This window comes from Macrotis lagotis, chromosome X (genome assembly GCF_037893015.1).
Source record: "Macrotis lagotis isolate mMagLag1 chromosome X, bilby.v1.9.chrom.fasta, whole genome shotgun sequence".
Lineage (NCBI taxonomy): Eukaryota > Metazoa > Chordata > Mammalia > Peramelemorphia > Peramelidae > Macrotis > Macrotis lagotis.
The window spans coordinates 661,003,997-661,022,397 of NC_133666.1; the positions used below are offsets into that span (position 1 = coordinate 661,003,997).

The following is an 18,401-nucleotide window of genomic DNA, read 5'->3' on the forward strand; positions in this document are numbered from 1 at the left end:
AATATCAGTTGTCAGGCTACTGGGATGAAGAAGGGGTTGGAAGAAAGAATGATTCATTCTGAATATGTTATGTGCTTGGTAAACTTTAAAATACTATATAAATGTAAGCTATTATTATTCCTTTAGTACCCCACTGTGAAAATTCTTCAATGTCTTGGAAATGGTTCTTGCCTAGCCCTGGCAAAGCTAAGATCAGGAAGTAAGGATCTGAACTGAAGACTGGGGTGGAAGGAAGGGCAAAAGCATCCTTCAACTCAAGTCAGGAGAGACTTTCAAGAGAGAAATCCTCAATTGTCAATTTAATGCTGATGACTGTTGAAGGTCAGAGGCAGTCCACGGAGCTTCCATTCTAAGATGGGAACATCCCATGGAGGAGGGACAACACCAGGCTAAAAAGAACAGTGAAAGAAAACATGACTTTCCCTCCAAAATCCTATTTTGCCCAAGGAGTCAAAGGATAGCAAAAGTGAATGCCAGCTGGCCCGAAGATTTTGATTCCTGGGTACCAGGTTAAGGATCAATGTACAATTGTGTTTTTTTTTCCCCTTCTGGTTCCACTGGAGAGACCAGCAAGAGATGTGGTAAAATCATTCAATCCTCTAGTGAATTCTTTTCCTAGTGCAGAAAAAGATGGTTTCTTGGAGTCTGGGAACTCAGGGATAGACTGATCAGCAGGATTAGTGTTCAGACCTGAAACAGATAGTTAGGATGCCATCAATCAATAAGCAGGTAATAAGCACCAGGCACTATCCATGGTGCTGGGCATGCAAAGATAACTACTAAGTCCTCTCTGCCCACAGGGAGTGAGTCTGCTGCTGTTGTTTTGCAGGTTTGTCGTGAAAACATAACCCACCTCTATCTGATCTCCTAAGGAAATCTTATTTTGAACCTCAAAAACTTTAAGAATGTGTAGAGATCGGGGCGGCTAGGTTGCTCAGTGGATAGAGTACTGGCCCTGGAGTCAGGAGGACCTGAGTTCAAATCCAGCCTCAGATACTTTATAATTACCTAGCTGTGTGGCCTTGGGTAAGCCACTTAACCCCATTGCCTTGCAAAAAAAAATTTTTAAAAAGCCTTAAAAAAAAGAATGTGCAGAGATTCCTTTCTTCCCAAGCCTAGACTTAATCCAGCTGGATCCAATGAAAAGGACACTGGATATAGAGTCAGAGGACCAGCTGCACAACTTACCTGTATTATTATTACCTCGATCAAGACCCTTGGCCTTTCCGGAGGTCAGTAAAATACAAATCTCAGACTCAAAGAACTCTAACATCAGAGAAACAGGATATAATTGAAAAAGTGATTGATTTGAAGTCTGAGAAGCTAGGTTCAAGTCTCAGCTCTGCCACTCACTATGTGACATTGGACAAATCACTTCATAGGGTTCTAGTTTCCTCATCTATTAAAATAAGGAGATTCAATCTTGTCCTCAAGGTCCTTGATAAATATTATTGGTTCTATTATTACATATGAACAAAGTGATCTGACTTTCCCAGAGTCACCCAGCTCATCAGTATTCAAGCTGGCATTCTACCCAATCCCCATAATTCAAGTCATTGCTCTTTTTCAATGGCTGTTCATCATCTTTCCTTTTTTATATGATGGATCTCCCTGGAGGTCTAGTGAAATCTATGGAAGTCTTCTCACAATAATATTTTTTTAGGTTTTTGCAAGGCAAATGGGGTTAAGTAGCTTGCCCAAGGCCACACAGCTAGATCATTATTAAGTGTCTGAGACTGGATTTGAACCCAGGGACTCCTGACTCCAGGGCCAGTGCTTTATCCACTATGTCACCTAGCCACCCCCCCCACAATAATATTTTTAAGGAAATACTAAATTTTAGGTTGATGTTAGGAAAAATTAAGATGCCATTTCCCCACTTAAGTTCACTAGGTAAAGTAGGTAAAGAATATTCTTTATATATATATATATATATATATATATACATACATACATATAGGGTTTTTCCCCCCAAAACCTATAATTCATCAGTGTAAGAAACTGTCAGGTGATAAAAATCCTTCTATCAATGTAGATCTGCAATTATTCTACAAAGTGTAGCTTTGGTTTTTACATAATATTTTTCCTGATCATATGTAAAGACAGTTTTAACATTCATTTTTGAACTTTTTGATTCTCAGATGCCTTCCCCTCTCATCTCAAGTACCTAAAGATTAACTAACTTGGCTAGAGTAACTTAGCCAGTGTATATCAGAGGTGGATCTTGAACCCAGGATATCCTGGCTTTGAGGTCACCTCTCTGTTCACTATACCACTTAGTTTATTGACGGAGAGATGTGGGGGGGAGGGGAGGGGGAATGAAGTGGCAGGAGAAAGGGAGAGGAAGAGGCAGGTAACTAGACTGGTACATAGATGATGCATACATTCATATAAACACATGCATTCATACATATACAAATCTACAGATAGGTAGATATACATTATATGTTTAAAGATTTGTATCTTTAGGGAGGAATCATTTAGCAAATTAGCCATTTATTTGTTAAAGTATTTGTTAAAATACTTCCTTAAAGACTCAGTTCAAGTATTGCCTCTTTGTGATCCCCGATTTTTAGTTTCTTATGCTCCCCCAAACTACCTTATACTTTTTAGCATTTGCTTTGTCCAGACTCCTGTGTACATACCTTTTGCCCTAATACAATCTAAGTTCCATGGGGCAATTTCATTGTTTCTTTGTGGCCCCATTCTCTTGCACATCAAAGACTCTCAATAATAAATGTTTGTGAAATAAATGAGAGGCATTATATAGAAATATATATAGTGACTGATTCTCCCTCAGTGTCTTCTGCAGAGTGTGTAGGAAATGTGAGATTTAATTAAGGGTGCTATGGAAATGACTTTGGTAGTTTTTCACAGCTGTTTAAATCAAAGGCTTTCTCCATTTGAACTGGTATAAATTCAGTAACCATTAAAGATTATTTCAATGGTGTGATATATGGATCCCTGGAAATGGGAATCATAAGACCTGGACTCTGTTCCTGATTCTGCCTCTAATTAGTATGCTGTGCAGTCTTAGTCAAATTGCTTCCCTTTTCTGAGTCCCAGTTTATCTAAAAAATGATCAGGTTGTACTGGACCTCAGTTTCTTCATCTGTAAAATAGAGTCAATGACCACTGAGGTTCCTTCTAGGCCTATAACCAAGATCTTTTAAGTCTATAGGATTCTAGAGATCCTATAAGACTATGACTAGATAGTATTCAAAGCTCATTCCAACTTGAAAAGGCCATAGATTAAATCATGAATTGGTTAATGACTCAACTTAACTAAAACAAAAATACATATGCATGTTTAACTTCAAATGTTTTTTCATTCTCTAACTGGTAGCAAAAACTAATGATATTGGAGGACGTTAGCTCAAAGTCAGTCAACTAGTATTTATTAAGGATCTAAGAACTGAGAAAAAGACTAAAAACAAAACAAAAAGCTTGTCCATGTTCTCAAGGAACTAAGAAAACTTAAGTATTTAATTAGAGTTAAAACAAAAGAAAATTAAGCCAGTCTTGAAGTTTAGTCTCTAAAATTTACCATAGAACCTATAGGTGGCAGTTATCTATAGAAAATGGCTACCACCTATAACATTTTGACCAGAAATATAGGTTGAAAAACTCATTAACTTTGAGAATTCAGTCTGTCTAATGGAAGAAATGAAATGAAAGTAATAAATTTTTAGAGTTGTCATTGAATTAGAAATAGACCACTAATAAAAGACAGTATTATTAAACTCCTAATTAATGGATTAACTAATTAGCCCTAATTAATGTCTCGACTAATGGCCATGAATTTATTAATTGATCTTCATTGCTGACACAATCAAATGTTCAGATTTTACCAGTTATGCAGTTCATGTTTTTATAGCCAGACAAAGAAATCTATGTGTCCCTGCAGAGTTTAATTCTTAAGGGTCCTCCCATGTGGAGAAACCCAGTTAGTTGAACAAATAAAAAACCAAGTAAAGGGATCTTCGAAATCATGTTTTTGCATTTGGTTTTTACTCATCTTTATAAACACCCGCATCCACATTTGCAAGTTTCTGCTGTTGGTTCCAATTATAGCTCATTTGTCTGATGACGGTAATGCTGCCACATGCTGCCCCCGCAGCCTGGTGGCTTAGAGCAGATTCAGGGCTGGGGTTCTCTACTCCTTTCAAAGTTGCAGGTGGCTCAGAATCAGTAGACAAGTGTAAACAGTGATTTATAAATGCAGCAGAGGGTTAATGCAGAGTCATGGTCTCACCCCACCCAGCAGAGGAGCTGAACCAGGGAAATGACAAACCTTTGAATGCCTAAAATAAATATTGATGTGCAAATAAACCAGCCTGGTGTAGAATAGCATAGTTTACAAAAAGAGAGGAAGCAGGAAGCTTGGTAGTACATAGTTTCTCTTTACTAGTAGAGAGCCATCCTTTACACCTTTCCAGTTCAGCTGCCTCCCTGAGCATCATTCTTTTGAGCCTCCTCTGGGCTGCCAACAGATGGAGAGTTTTTCATTCTGACATTCCAAAAGTCAAAACCCAAAAATTTAGCAATCCTTCCCCCTGACCCAGAAGACTAAAAATTCATTCATTCATTCATTCTTTCATCTATTCATCCAGTACCTAAAAATATACCTCAAAATAATGTCTTTTTTGGTCAAAAGCAAAAGGAACCAAAGTATATTAGTTTATTTTTTAGCAACTTAGGAGTTTTACAGTTTTACAGAGTTGCCCAGGGTATTTAAGTGGTTGAAAGGATTTATTCAGGGTCATAGAACCATCATCATCATCATCATTTTCATAAATAATGATGATGATGACATTGATAATAACTAATATCTTATTTTATCTTTTAATCTTCACAAAAAGTCCATGAGATAGGTGTTGTTATTCTCATGCCTATTTTACAGATGAAGAAACCACAGTATAGAGAGTCAGTAAATTTCCCAGAGTCACAAAATGTCTGAAGCAGGACCAACACTCTAGCCACAATACTGTATTTTGAAACATCTTGCATATGGTAGGCATTTCACAAATATGTGTTGAATTGAATTTGACAAACTTCTGCTGAGTGCTGTTGTGAACAGAGTCTTGCACTTGTTCCTGAGTGAGACATAAAGTTTAGATAAGACCTTTTCTGTCTGAGAACCTAATAGTCTAGTAAGAGACTAAGGAACAGATAAGTTCCTTGATAAGTAAGAGAGATGTAAAAAAGGATTATGATGGGGAGGCCATCTGTGAGTTCAGAGGACCCATCAAGAAGGAGGTTTAAATTTGGGTTTAAAAGAATGGATAGGGATCAACAGGTGGAAGCTCAGGCACCATGTGAGCAAAGATATGGAGATGGGAAATCTGAAGCACAGAGACACTTATAGCGTATGGGCCCTCAGGACAAGGGGAAAGGACCAATGGTAATCATTGACCCAGAGGGTGCTGACTTTCCTGAGCATATTTTGGCTCATGCTCTAGATACACCTATACCTAGCAAGCAAGGTTGTTTGGTTTGGCTGAAACATAGTGCATGAAGGGAGATAATGTAAGACTAGAAAATAGAAAAAGAACCAAGGGAATCACTGACAAATTTTAACAGACACTTACAAAGTATCCCTGATTAATGACCCTTGAAAACCTTTAGCAATAGGGAACTCTCTACCTCCCAGTCTGTTTCATTGGGGGATAGTTCAGCAAGGAAATTTTCCTGCATATGTAACCAAAATCTGCCTATAGGTAATTTATTTTAGGTCCTGGTTCTGTCCTCTCAGGGCCAAATGGATCAAGTCATCCTTCTTCCACATACTAGCCCTTCTAGTACCTCAAACATAGTTATCATGGCACCTTTTCAAAATCTTCCTTTTCCAAGTTAAATATTCCCAAATGACTTGAACTTGGGTCCTTTCACCATCATGAATATTCTCCATCTTGTCAATATTTTCCCTAAAATGTGGTAGCCAGATGTGAACCCACAACTCCAAACATGATACACAGTTGACTACAAAAGGACTAACATACCCATTGTCCTAGATCTTGTGTTTCCTAATGAAGTTTAATATCTGCTTAGTTTTTTGGTTCCTGAGTCCATGTGCTTGATTCTTATTGGACTTGTGGTATACTAATACTTCCAGATCCTATTCATAGGAATGGTTCACTAGATATGTACCATTCCTCCTTCCGTTTCCTATGCAATTGACTTTTTAACCAAACACTGAATTATATTTATCCCCATTAAAATTTATCAGATATGTTCTATATCATGCAATCAACTTTAATTTGAAGTTCACTAAATGCTTTCTTCCCCTAACATTGTTCTTTTTAAGAGAAACTTTGATGAGGCTGTGACGTACTGGGAAAGATTTTTTAAGACTTTAAATTTATCCCTATTCAATTCCAGCCTCTTAGACCTGATCCAATATTTTAGACTGGTGAGATTTTATTTTGTATTCTGACTCTCATTCAATATGTTAGTTATCATTTCCTCTTTGTTTTGTGTCTTCTGCAAATTTAGTAAGCATGTTATCTACATCCCTCTCTAAGTCATTGATAAAAATGTCTGAGTTCTCTGAATAAGGCATAAATTGGACCCAAGGAGACTCAATCAGGCTCAATTTATATCTGAGAAGATCTGAACAGATCGTCCCCATATTAAGGATTCCTTTTCTACAGGGGGTGAAGATCATCTTAGGCCCTTTTCCCAAACATATGTGAGTGGATGGGGGGTATAACCAGATCTAGTTAGATGTCCCTCTATAAGACCACAGAGGGACAAACTATTCTGGTGTAATATATACTTAGTCTTATGTACTTAGCCCCAGTTAGATTCTTTTAACAGTTCTGTCCCTTGATTGAACAACAGTTTTAGGAATTTGGAGTTTTGAGGTCAATCAGCTTTATTAAAAACTAATTGAAAATGGCCTATCTTTTGTCATATACATATATATATATATATCCTTGGGTCTAAGCTTGGTTAGTAGAAATGCCATCAGTATTAGGGAAAGGTACTGTGGTATATAGTTGGAGAAGGCAGATCCCAGAGAATCAGAATTTATATTCTGTTTTGCTATGACAAGTAGAACAGGATTTTGGATGAGTTGACATCTGATTCACTTCCCCATTGTTAACTTTCCTATACCATAGTTTCCTTGTTGCGAAAATGAGGGAATTAAATCAACTCTCATCCTAAAATGGTCCATATTGTCATAATTTCACCTCCTCCTATTCTCTTAAATCCAAGTCACTAGTCTTGACTTTATAAAAACTAAGAAAAGGAATCCACAAGTTTTATCTTTTAAGCATCTAGAATCTTAGTTTTTTAAGCTAAAAAGAATTTTAGAGACCATTTAGCTTAGCCCCTTCAGATAGAGAAAATGAAAATGAAACAGGCTTGCCCAAGGTCACAAAGGGGGTGGCTGAGCCAAGATTAGAACCAAATCCAAGTCTGCTGCATTATGCTAGCTCTCTTTATTGAACAGCTGCTTGGGAGGTATCCTTTTATCTTTGACCTTGAGATAAGGACTGCTTTGGGAGCTAAGGGACCCCTCCCATTAGTGATTTTCAAACAAAGACTAGCTTGAACAGCTGTTGATTTAGTTGGGGGCTCGTTTTGAAATGTGGGTTGGACCATATTGCCTGTGATCTTTTGACCTGAGATTGTGTAAATCTATAATCTGTGATCTGCATATTGATGGCATCAAGGAATTCTAAGAAAAACCAGAGTCAAGGTGAATTCATGAAGTGTTTTTTTTTTTTTGGAGGGGGGGGGGGACTGAACTCAGTTAAATTTGGAGAGACCAAGGAAGAAAAAGGTAATCTACTTGGAAGGACATTCTTAGCATCCCTTGGGTTTCAGTGGATTGCTTTCTCCATGGAAGGATAAATTAAGAGACTGATCCATTCAGTTTTTTTCTGAGCAGGAATAAACTTACTGATGTTTTATGAATTGAAGAGATTAATTATAGGTTCGGAATTCATTAGGCTTATTTTTAGAAAGCTGTGTTCACAGAAACAAATAGCGCTTCATTCTGCACTAAGGAAATCAGCAGGCTCATTGCCTTTTGGGGTGGGGAAGAAGACTGGCCATCATTTTAAAATTCAAGAATTTTGGAATTAGACTGGCATGCAGACTTCATATCAATCATTGGCTTTACCAAAGGATGCCTCATAAGGCAGAGTCCAGATCAGCCTAGTATAGGCAAAGTAGTGAGGTCTTCAAGCAAAGACTGAACGTCTATAAGTCAGAGCTTTGTAGATGATGTTCTTGTTCGGGGTTGGTTTGGATTAAATAGCCACTGAGATCCCTTCCCACTCTGACATCCTGCGAAAAAAATGATGTGGAACTGAGTAGGTCTTATATTAAATATCTGGTGCAATAGATAGAGTATTCAGTTTGGAGTTAGGAAGATCTGAGTTCAAATGTGACCTCAGTTACTTATTTGTGATTGTCTATGTAATGAATGATTTCAAGGGAACTGGTTATGCTCCCTCCCCTGAAAGAATTTCCTTTACCTTCTTCCTGAAATCTCTTGAATAAAAACAATGTCTTTTATTCTATATTATCAGTGCTAGATGATAAGATTCATGGAAGGATAGCTAGGTGGCTCAGTGGATAGAGCATCAGTCCTGCAGTCAGGAGGACCTGAGTTCAAATTTGGCCTCAAACACTTAATAATTACCAAGGTCTGTGTGACCTTGGGCAAGTCACTTAACCCCATTGCCTTGCCAAAAAAAAAAAGATAAGATTAATGGGGGCAAGGGATACAATCATTTAAATGTATTTCTTTTGTCCTGTAGCATAAAACTGCACCCATTAGGAACTTAATCAATGTGTAATTCCCGATCTGTAAAATGAGAATAATCATAGCACCTTCCTGTCAGGAATTTAATGAGGTTATAATGAAACAATGCCTTTGCAGATGTTAAAGCATTTTATAAATGCAAATCATTAGTTGTAGAGTGAATTATAAATGATGATTGTTATTTATAATCTTTAATGGTATATAATAACATTTTATAGTTCTCAAAGTTCCTATCTTTAGATCAGCTTCTTTGATCCTTGGAACAACCCTTCAGGATTGGCAGGGCAGGGTCAGGAGAAAAATGATATTATTCTCATTGATCAGATGAAGAAACTGTCAGAGATATCAAGAAACTTGGGGCGGCTAGGTGGCGTAGTGGATAAAGCATAGGCCCTGGAGTCAGGAGTCCCTGGGTTCAAATCCGGTCTCAGACACTTAATAATTACCTAGCTGTGTGGCCTTGGGCAAGCCACTTAACCCCGTTTGCCTTGCAAAAAAAAAGAGAGAGATATCAAGAAACATGCCTAAGATGTCCTAATCAGATAAATATGTGGTACAATGCTGGACCTCAAGTCAGGAAAAAAAATAGTAACAAAATTAATTAATAATAATTGCATATTTAAAAAAGTCAAGTCATCCCCAATACATTCATTCATTTATATATTCATTCGCCTATTTAGTGGGTTAGCTATTTGTGAGCAATTAATCTGTCAAGTCAAGAAGACGCGTTCAAATGTGTCATCAGACACTAATCATTTGCATGACCTTGGACAAGTCATTTAATCTCTTTCAGTTTACTCAACTGTAAGATGGGGATAATAATAACATCTACATCACCGTATCCTTATGAGGATCAAATGAGATACTTATTAAAAAGGACTTTATATACTTCCTGGCCCATCACAGATGCAACATAAATGTTTATGACTGTCCTTCCTTCTTTTTGCTATTAATGATTTAGATGGCACTACTATTTTTTACCATGTCATATATCATGGGTGAAATTCAAATCCAAGCCGTTTTTATTCGGCCACATCCAATAAGTATCCTAAACACTCACAGTTTAACCCTAGACAGAACAGGGAAGGCAGGGACTGTTTTATCCCTATTAAACAGTTGAATAAACTGAGGCTCAGAGATTTAGAGACAAGATTGCCCAAGGTCATCCAGCTAAGTCTTTCATGCTCGCTGCCCCTTGTGTCACAGCAAGAGATGGGACCCTGGGAAGTGGTGCACCATGACACATACTCTTTCATGCTGAGGTCTGCTTTCTTGGGGTGGGGATGGACAGCCAGGAGTAAGAAGGGACTGAGATGAAAGAGTAGATAGAAGTGGAAGGAGGAAGCTTGTCTCCAAAGTTCAACTCAAGCACCACCTCCTATGTGAGGGTTTTCCTTGGTTCTTCTTTCCCACCCCCACTCTCATGTTGTTGGATTCTGTATGTATTTATTGTATATATAATTACACATATTTTGAAGTATATATACATACAATATCTATATATCTTATATAATATATACATTCAAATCCATATGCATATATATGTATATATAAAATATGAAATATGTGTTATCTCCTCCTCTTACAATGTGAGTTCTTTGAAAGAGGAATTCTTTTGTCTATAGCTCCAGCCCCTGGCACAGGGTCTGGGGAATAAATGCTTACTGATGGATGAATTGATTGAAGTTGTCCTTGCTCATTTAATCCAAAGTAAAGCCCTGGCCTAGGAATTGTCCTCATCCTGTGTTCATCAGCATAATCAATTGTTCGATAAGCGTTAAGCATTGTACCAGGCATTCTGATAAGCAATGGAGATACAAATACAAAGAATGGGACAATCCTCTCTCTCTAGGAGGTTACATTCTCTCAGGAGAGACAACACATACATACATATCACCCCATGCAAGGGCCATGAGACCTTCCACATTGTAGACCTGATCTACAATGGAGACATACCAATATCAACAGCCCCCTGGTGAAAAAAGGCTACTTTCTTAGAAACCTCTAACAATCTCATGCCAATGAGCTGCACCACCCATTTCCTCCTACATCCCAAGCTGATGGCTTCAGACTCTAAGAGACAAAGACAGCCTCCTCCTACTCCCAAAAGACACAAACTGCCCCCAAAGCCTGAGCAGCATCTTTCCAATACTTGCCAGACAGTTTGGTACCTCCGATTTTATATATTAATATGCAATGGAACTGGGCCAGTGACTCAGCTGGCAGTGTGTGTGTGTGGGCCTCACATATCCTGAATTTCTTTTACCCACTCTTCCCTTTCTTCACTCTACAAACCAGGAGCCAGTCTCCTGCCCTACCAGCCCACTCTGGGGTCCTGCATCCCCACTGACCGTATCTCCATGCCCCTGTTGTGCAGTCCAAGGTCCAAGAACTGGAAGAGAAATGTCGGACCCAAAGTGAGCAGTTCAACCTCCTGTCTAGGGAGCTGGAGAAGTTTCGACAGCAGGCGGGGAAGATTGATCTGTTGACCAGTAACTCTGTGGTGTCTTTGGATATCCCGGGCTCCCCTAACAAGCCTTTCACCCACTTTATGAATGGAATAGCAGCCTCCTTTGGCAAAGGTAAGAGATCAGAAACCTTTTCCTAACTCAGTTTCCCCAGCTAGGTGCTCAGGTGACCTCAGAAGAGGAAAAGAGGTGGTGTGGTGTTGGACTTGGAGCCAGAAAGGCTTGAATTCACATCCTACCTCTGACAGTTATTAGCCATGGGACCTTGGTCAATGTTCTATAACTCAGACAGATCCTTGGGATTTATGGACTAAATCACAAATGTCAAACATACTGGCTACCTGAAGCCCACAACATGCCCCAGCACTGTAACCAGATCAAAATATAATTGGGAAACAGTTTTCAAAATAAATTTAAATACAAAAAAGCACATAGAGAATGCTATTATGTGGGGGTTTTTGAGTCAATCTGGAGCCCACAGGGATCCTTATGTCTGGTTGCATGGTCTCATTTGAGTCTGATACCACTATACTAAGAGTCATCATTGCCATCTGCGTTGGGGGAGGAATGAAATTATGGCTGCTTCTCTTAGGAATTCGTTATGTGAGGGCATTGCCATCATTCACCAATCATCATTAAAGTAAAAGAGTTATGTTGACTTTGAAAAACCAAGTGGTTAAGAAAGTGGAGATAAATTTCTATCTTAGCCATGAAACTTCTATTTGGAAAACACCACAGTGACGACAACAGAGCTTAATGTTAGCTTGTGAGCAGGATAGAGCCTGCTCACAAGCAAAAGCATCACAGGGTTTATTCAAGGAAACCTGTCTATTCCTCCCTCGAGGGATGAGAAAGAACTCTGCAGCATTGGCCAATACGCAGAGCTGTTTGGGGCCTGTGATACGCACAAAGTTAAATGGAGCAAGACCACACTCCCCAGATTTCACTGCCTTTAAAAGTTGATGTTTTTCTAATCTTGAAAAGTTAAGTACCAAAGCCTAATCTTTGGAACAAAAATAGACCGAAAGAGCTAGCATGCTATAATGTCTCATGGAATAGATTTGAAGCCAGAAAGATCTGGTTTCAAATCCTGACTTGAATATATTGTCTATGAGGTCTTTAATTTATCTACCTCTCTGTGCACATTTTCCTTACCTGCAAAATAGGGTCAAGGGAGTTAGATTAAATGTCTTCTTGGACTCCTTCAGGTTCTAAATCTATGATCTTATGATGTATTAAATGCAATCTTTAGCTTTTTTTCTGGTCCAGATCGAGAAAATGGGACAGATGAAGGTTCAGATCTTCCTTAGTCCACTATTGTGATGCCCTAGGAAGCATAGTTATAACAAACAATTTTGATCTTAGAGGAAAGCAACAGGAAATATGCCCTCAGATAAATTGGGTTGTTCATGATATTAAAAAACATAGAAAATAGAAAGGAAATAATTAAAATAAATTCAATTAAGCAAGAAGGAAGATGATACTATTGACTTCTTTGAATACAAATTAAATTTCTGGAGGAAAGGAAAGAACTCTGGGTTTGACATCAGAGGGTTGCCTCTTTGTGTGAGCCCAGACAAATTGTTGGTCGAGATCAGTGGTGTCAAACTCAAATAGAAATGGGGGTTGCTAAATCATAGACTCAGTGTGTACATACTGACTTAGAAAAAGACATATTGAGGCAGGTAGATGGTGCTTGGATAGAGCACTGGCCCTGGAGTTAAGAGGACCTGAGTTCAAATCTGGCCTCAGACACTAGTTGGGTGACTGCACAAATCACTTAATGCTCTTTGTCTCCGTTTCTTCATCTACAAAATGATCTGGAAAAGGAAATGGCAAACCACATCAGTATATTTGCTAAGACTAAAAAAATGACTCAACAAGAACAAGGTCTAGGGGTTCTGAGAATGCAAAGGCAACAACAAAAAACAGTTCCTCCTCTCCTGAAAGTAACATTTTTTTTCACTTAATAGTATTTTATTTTTTCCAATTTTATGTAAAGATAGTTTTCAACATTCATTTTTGTAAGATTTTGATTTCCAAACTTTTCTCCTTCCCTCTTTTCCCTCCTCCCTCCCCAAGATAGCACACACATAGGTTATATACTCAATCATGTTAAATATATTTCCATATTAGTCATGTTGTGAAAGACAAATCAGAATGAAAGGGAAAAACTACAAGAAAGGAAAAACAAATTTAAAAATGAAAATAATATGTTTTGATCTGCATCCAGACTCCATAATTATTTCTCTGATGTGGATGGCATTTTCCATCACAAATCTTTTAAAATTGTCTTTGATCACTGTATTGCAGAGACGAACTAATGCTATTATAGTTAATCATCACACAATATTGCTGTTATTGGTATAATGTTCTCCTATTTCTGCTCACTTCATTCAGGGTCAGTTCATACAAGTCCTGCCAGTTTTTTCTTCAATTTTCCCGCTCATCATTTCTTTTAGAACCATAATATTCCATTACATTCATATAACACATCTTGTTCAGTCATTCTCAAATTGATGGACATTCCCTCAATTTCTAATTCTTTGCACCACAAAGAGCTACTATAAATATTTTTGTACATGTGAGTCCTTTCCCCTTTTTAATGATCTCTTTGGGATACAGACCCAGTAGTGGTATTATTGCCCTTTGGGCAAGTTTCAAGTTTCTCTACAGAATTATTGGATCAGTTTGTGACTCTACCAACAGTACATTAGTGTTCCAGTTTTCCCACACCCTTTCCAACATTGATTATTTCCCTTTTCTATCATATTAGCCAATCTGATAGGTGTGAATTGGTATCTCAGAGTTGTTTTAATTTGCATTTCTCTAATCAATAGCAATTTAGATTAACTGGGTTCATGATATTAAAAAAACATAGAAATTAGAAAGGAAATAATTAAAATAAATTCAATTAAGCAAGATTTTTTTCATATGACTATAGATAATTTTAATTTTTATTGAAAAACTACCTATTTATCTCCTTTTAACTTATATTCTTTTAGAGAAAACAATATGATATTCATATTTTTAAAAATATGAAATGTGTTCAAAGAGAAACAAAATAATTATAAGTGGGGCATGAGCAGCTGAAGATAACAGGAAGGACTTTGAGTAGGAGATGCTTATAAATTGAGCACCAAAGAAAATGAGGGTTAGTAAAGACAGGGGAGCATAAAGTTCTAGGCAAAGATCGTAAAAAGTCATGGAGCTGGGAGGAAGATAACATACCTAGAGTAGCATGCAAGCCAGTTTGGCTGAGCTGTAGCTATCTGGTAATATATAATAAGTCTGCCAAGGCAGAATGGGGATCAGATTATGAAGGTCTTTAATTGTCAAATAAGTTTGCTATCCAAAAGACATTATGGAGCCATCCATGGGACCTTTTGAGCAAGGGAGTAAGATGGTAAGATCTGTAATTTAGAAATATTAATCTTGCAACTGGCTATAGAGCATGGACATGGAAAAGCAGAGACTTGAGATAGGCGGTCATGGCAATCACCCAGTCCACCAACGACTCTTCTAAATCTCATGAATTTAGGAAACAACCTGGGACATTGAGAAGTTCAATGATTTCCCCACAATCATATGGTCAGTAGGTATCAAATCGTCATCTCCCAGGTCTTCCTGATTTCAAGGCCAGCTCTTTATCCCAATACCATGTTGCTTCTAAGTGGCAGCAGCAGCAATAGCAAGAGCAGCAGTAGTGGCGGCAGTGGCAACCATCGTGTGTGTTTATGAGTTCTGTCCTTCCAAGATACTTTCACATATATCTTCACCACATTATAATTTCATCTGCAGCCTCTACAGGAACGAACAATGAGCCAAATCAAGTTAAGATTAAATTGAATTAAATTAAAAATGTAAAGTCTCATGCCTGGGTTCAAAAAATCAGTTTCCTAAACACCCGATAGAAGAGATATAATTACACGATAGTTCATTTGAAAAAATTCCAGATTGGCCTTCAAGCTCAGTATTCATCAACCGTGTGAAATAGCAATAAAAATGCTAATGAGATCATAGACTGCATTAAAAAGGTATAGTTGTCAGATGGAAGGAGAGATGATAGACTGCATTGCTCTCTTCCTTTGTCAGATAGTATATAGCGTAGGTCACAATGTTCTTTCCATTGTCTTTATGCCTGTTGATTGGTTTAATGATTGGAGAATTACCAGCAAGTTCTCCAAAAGCATATCCTCCACTGCTATCCAAGGTTTCTCTATTACTTGCAAATTTCCTTGGATTTTATTATTACTATCTTTAAGACTTTACTTTTAAAATACCAACACCCCTAAGAGAGTAGGATACTATATTCTGTCTTTCACAGGTCCGTGTGAATAAGCTTAGTAAATGTTTGCCTCTCTAATGGGAAGGACTTGGATTCAGCGGAGGATGCCCTTCCTGTGGGGAAAGAAGGGGTATGGGGGGCTGTACAAAACCTTTCTTGGCTTCAGAGACATGGTGTTAGGACCCAGGGATCATAGATCCAGAGCTGGAAGGCACCTTAGAGACTACCTCATCAACCTTCTTTTTACAGATCAATCAATATGCATTTATTAAAAGCCTGTTGTGTACAGAAACTGTGCTAAGAGCTAGAGATAAAAAGAAATCAAAAGATAATCCTTTCTTACAAACTAATGGATGGGAAAAACCAAGGCCCAGAATGTTAATTGGCTTTTCTTAGCACACAGGGGCTAACCTTCAGAAGCAAGATTTGAATCCAGGGCCCTGACCAGAAAGCTGATACTCTTTTGATTATACCAAGCTGCCTCCTTTGGGAGTCTTCTACTGCTAGGCTCCATGTACTATTCCAAGTATCTAAACATGAAGTAGGTAGTATTTGTAGATCAATGAATTCCTGTGTCAGGAACAAGAGGACCTCTTTATGATTTGTATCAGGCCACTGGGCTTCCTGGAAGGATGCCATCTTCTAGTATACTTCTGATTTATCAACAATTCAGCAGAAACAAATCAATGAGTCCTTCCTGACAGTTGCTTGGGAGCCCCTTTAAAAAGTTAAAACATGTTTAGTAGAGTCCAGACTATCATCCCTCTAGGTTGTCAAAATAATATTGAAATACATTTATTTTTAATAACTGTTTCTCAAAGCAAATCTCTCAAAATATCCTCTCTGCAAGGAAGGCCAGGACTCAGAGTCTTATGATTGTTTAGGGCTCCCTGATAGGAAACCCAGTGGAATCTGAGTTCTGGCCACACACACATTCATACCAAGAACTTCCTATGCAGACTCATCTTTTTTTTTGCATTGTGAAGTGGTTTTACCTGTTTTACCAAAGATCAGAATCCCATGAGCCTGTGTCAGTCAAAACCTCTATTAACCTTAGTTTCCTCATCTGCTAAAAACAAGAAGTAATAATTGCTGACAATTGTGCAGTAATTTAAGGTTTACAAAATACCTTGTATACTTTATCTCATTTTATTGTTAAGTGTCCTGTAGGAGGCATTATGTTATAGAAGATAGGAAACTGGGACTCAGAGACTGGAAGGACTGGCTTTAGGTCCTGCCTCTGACATGCACTGGCTGTGAAACCCGAAACAAATCATTGAACTTGTCCCAGGTTAAACTCTAGGCCTCTCCAAGATGAGACTTACTATCTGTGTGACCCTGGATAAGTCACTTAACCTCTCTGAGTCTCAGTTTCCACATCTGTAAAACTGAAGGAACTGAACTTGATGCCCTCAAACATTTCTTCTATTTCAGAGTCTTTGGGCATTTCTCTCCCAGGGTTATTGTGAGAATTAAATGGAGCTATTTGTAAAGTGCTTAACTAAATAAATCTTCCTTCTTTTCTCCCTCCCTCTCTCCCTCCTTCCTAACTCCTTTGTTCCTTTCTTCTCTTTTTCATTTCTTTCTTCTCTCCTTCATTCCTACCTGCCTTTTCTTCCTTCTTTCCTGTCTTCTCTCCTTTCTCTCTCTCTCTCTCTCTCTCTCTCTCTCTCTCTCTCTCTCTCTCTCTCTCTCTCTCTCTCTTTCTCTCTCCTCCCTCCCTCCTTTCCTCCCTTCTTCCTTCCACTTCTGAGTCAGTAGCTAGCACTCTAGATTCTACAAAAAACTTTGCTTCTACAAAAACCAAGCCATTTGGGCAGCATGATCTCTAAAGTTTAAATCGAGGGTCCTGAATTAGGAAAAGTGATATCTCTTTAGTTGACAGGCAGAGTAACATGACTCTGACGTCTGTTGATGTCGTCAGACTGATCTTGGGTAGCAGCCTAAGTTGATGCCCCAAGTCGAGGCTAATCACCCAGAAAGCAGGCAGAGGAAGGAACAAACTGAAGCCTCTTGGGAGGGTGGAATGGATGCAATGAAGCACAGATTTGGAGACATTGCATGAGATGAATAACAATCAACCACAATGCCAACCAGGGCAATTGAGAAGACCCTAGAATAGAATTTGCTTTGGTATTTATAGTCTTTCCCTGTCTGGCTCTAGCTACCTTTCAAGTGTTATTTTATAATAATTATCCTTTCAGGACTGTTATGTTCCAGAGAAATTGGCACTTGATGTTCCTTGAACTGAGCTGCTATCTCTAGCCACCGGATCTTTAAAGCAGCTGTGCCCACCTCCTCAACAGCCCTTCCTGAAATACTCTCCCTCCTTGCCTTTGAGTCTTACAATTCCTAGTGTCCAAGGTTCACCACAGATGCCACCCCCTACCCACAGCATTTCTTGAGCCCTCTGGTTCTTAGTACTCTTACCTTCTTCAAACAATTTTATATGCACTTACCTGATGATCTGGTTGTTTCTTTCCAGAAAAGTATAAGCACCTTTATATCATCCAGTGCCAACCATAGTGACCTAAGCATGATCTTAGATCTAGATTTCATTGATATAGGGAATTTCCATTGAGTAAAACCTTCTCTTGGGATCCCAGTTACTTAATAGCTAAGTGATCCTAGACAAGTCACTTAACACTTATTGCCTTAAAAAAGAGGGAAAAAAGGAAGGAAAAATATGGCTCCTTTTCCCAATACAGAGCAACATCTTCTCTGCAACTTAACCTTATAGAGTTGCCTGAAGATACTGAGAATTTAAGTGATCTACCTAGGGTCACATCCCAGGGTATAACAGAGGCTGGACTTGAACCCAGGACTTCCTGACTCTAAAACCAGTTTCCTACTACTCTGCATT

The 18,401-nt window shown here is 38.4% G+C and overlaps 1 protein-coding gene across 4 annotated transcripts in view; it reads left to right on the plus strand.

Annotated features, from left to right (window-relative positions):
* RIMBP2 (RIMS binding protein 2) overlaps positions 1 to 18,401 on the plus strand; it is a 535,198-nt gene that overhangs the window by 438,882 nt on the left and 77,915 nt on the right. For all 4 annotated transcript variants that reach the window (XM_074205265.1, XM_074205261.1, XM_074205263.1 and 1 more), the window contains one exon: positions 11,160 to 11,364. In XM_074205265.1, the coding sequence (XP_074061366.1) occupies positions 11,160 to 11,364 (205 nt within the window). The remainder of the gene's footprint in view (positions 1 to 11,159; positions 11,365 to 18,401) is intronic.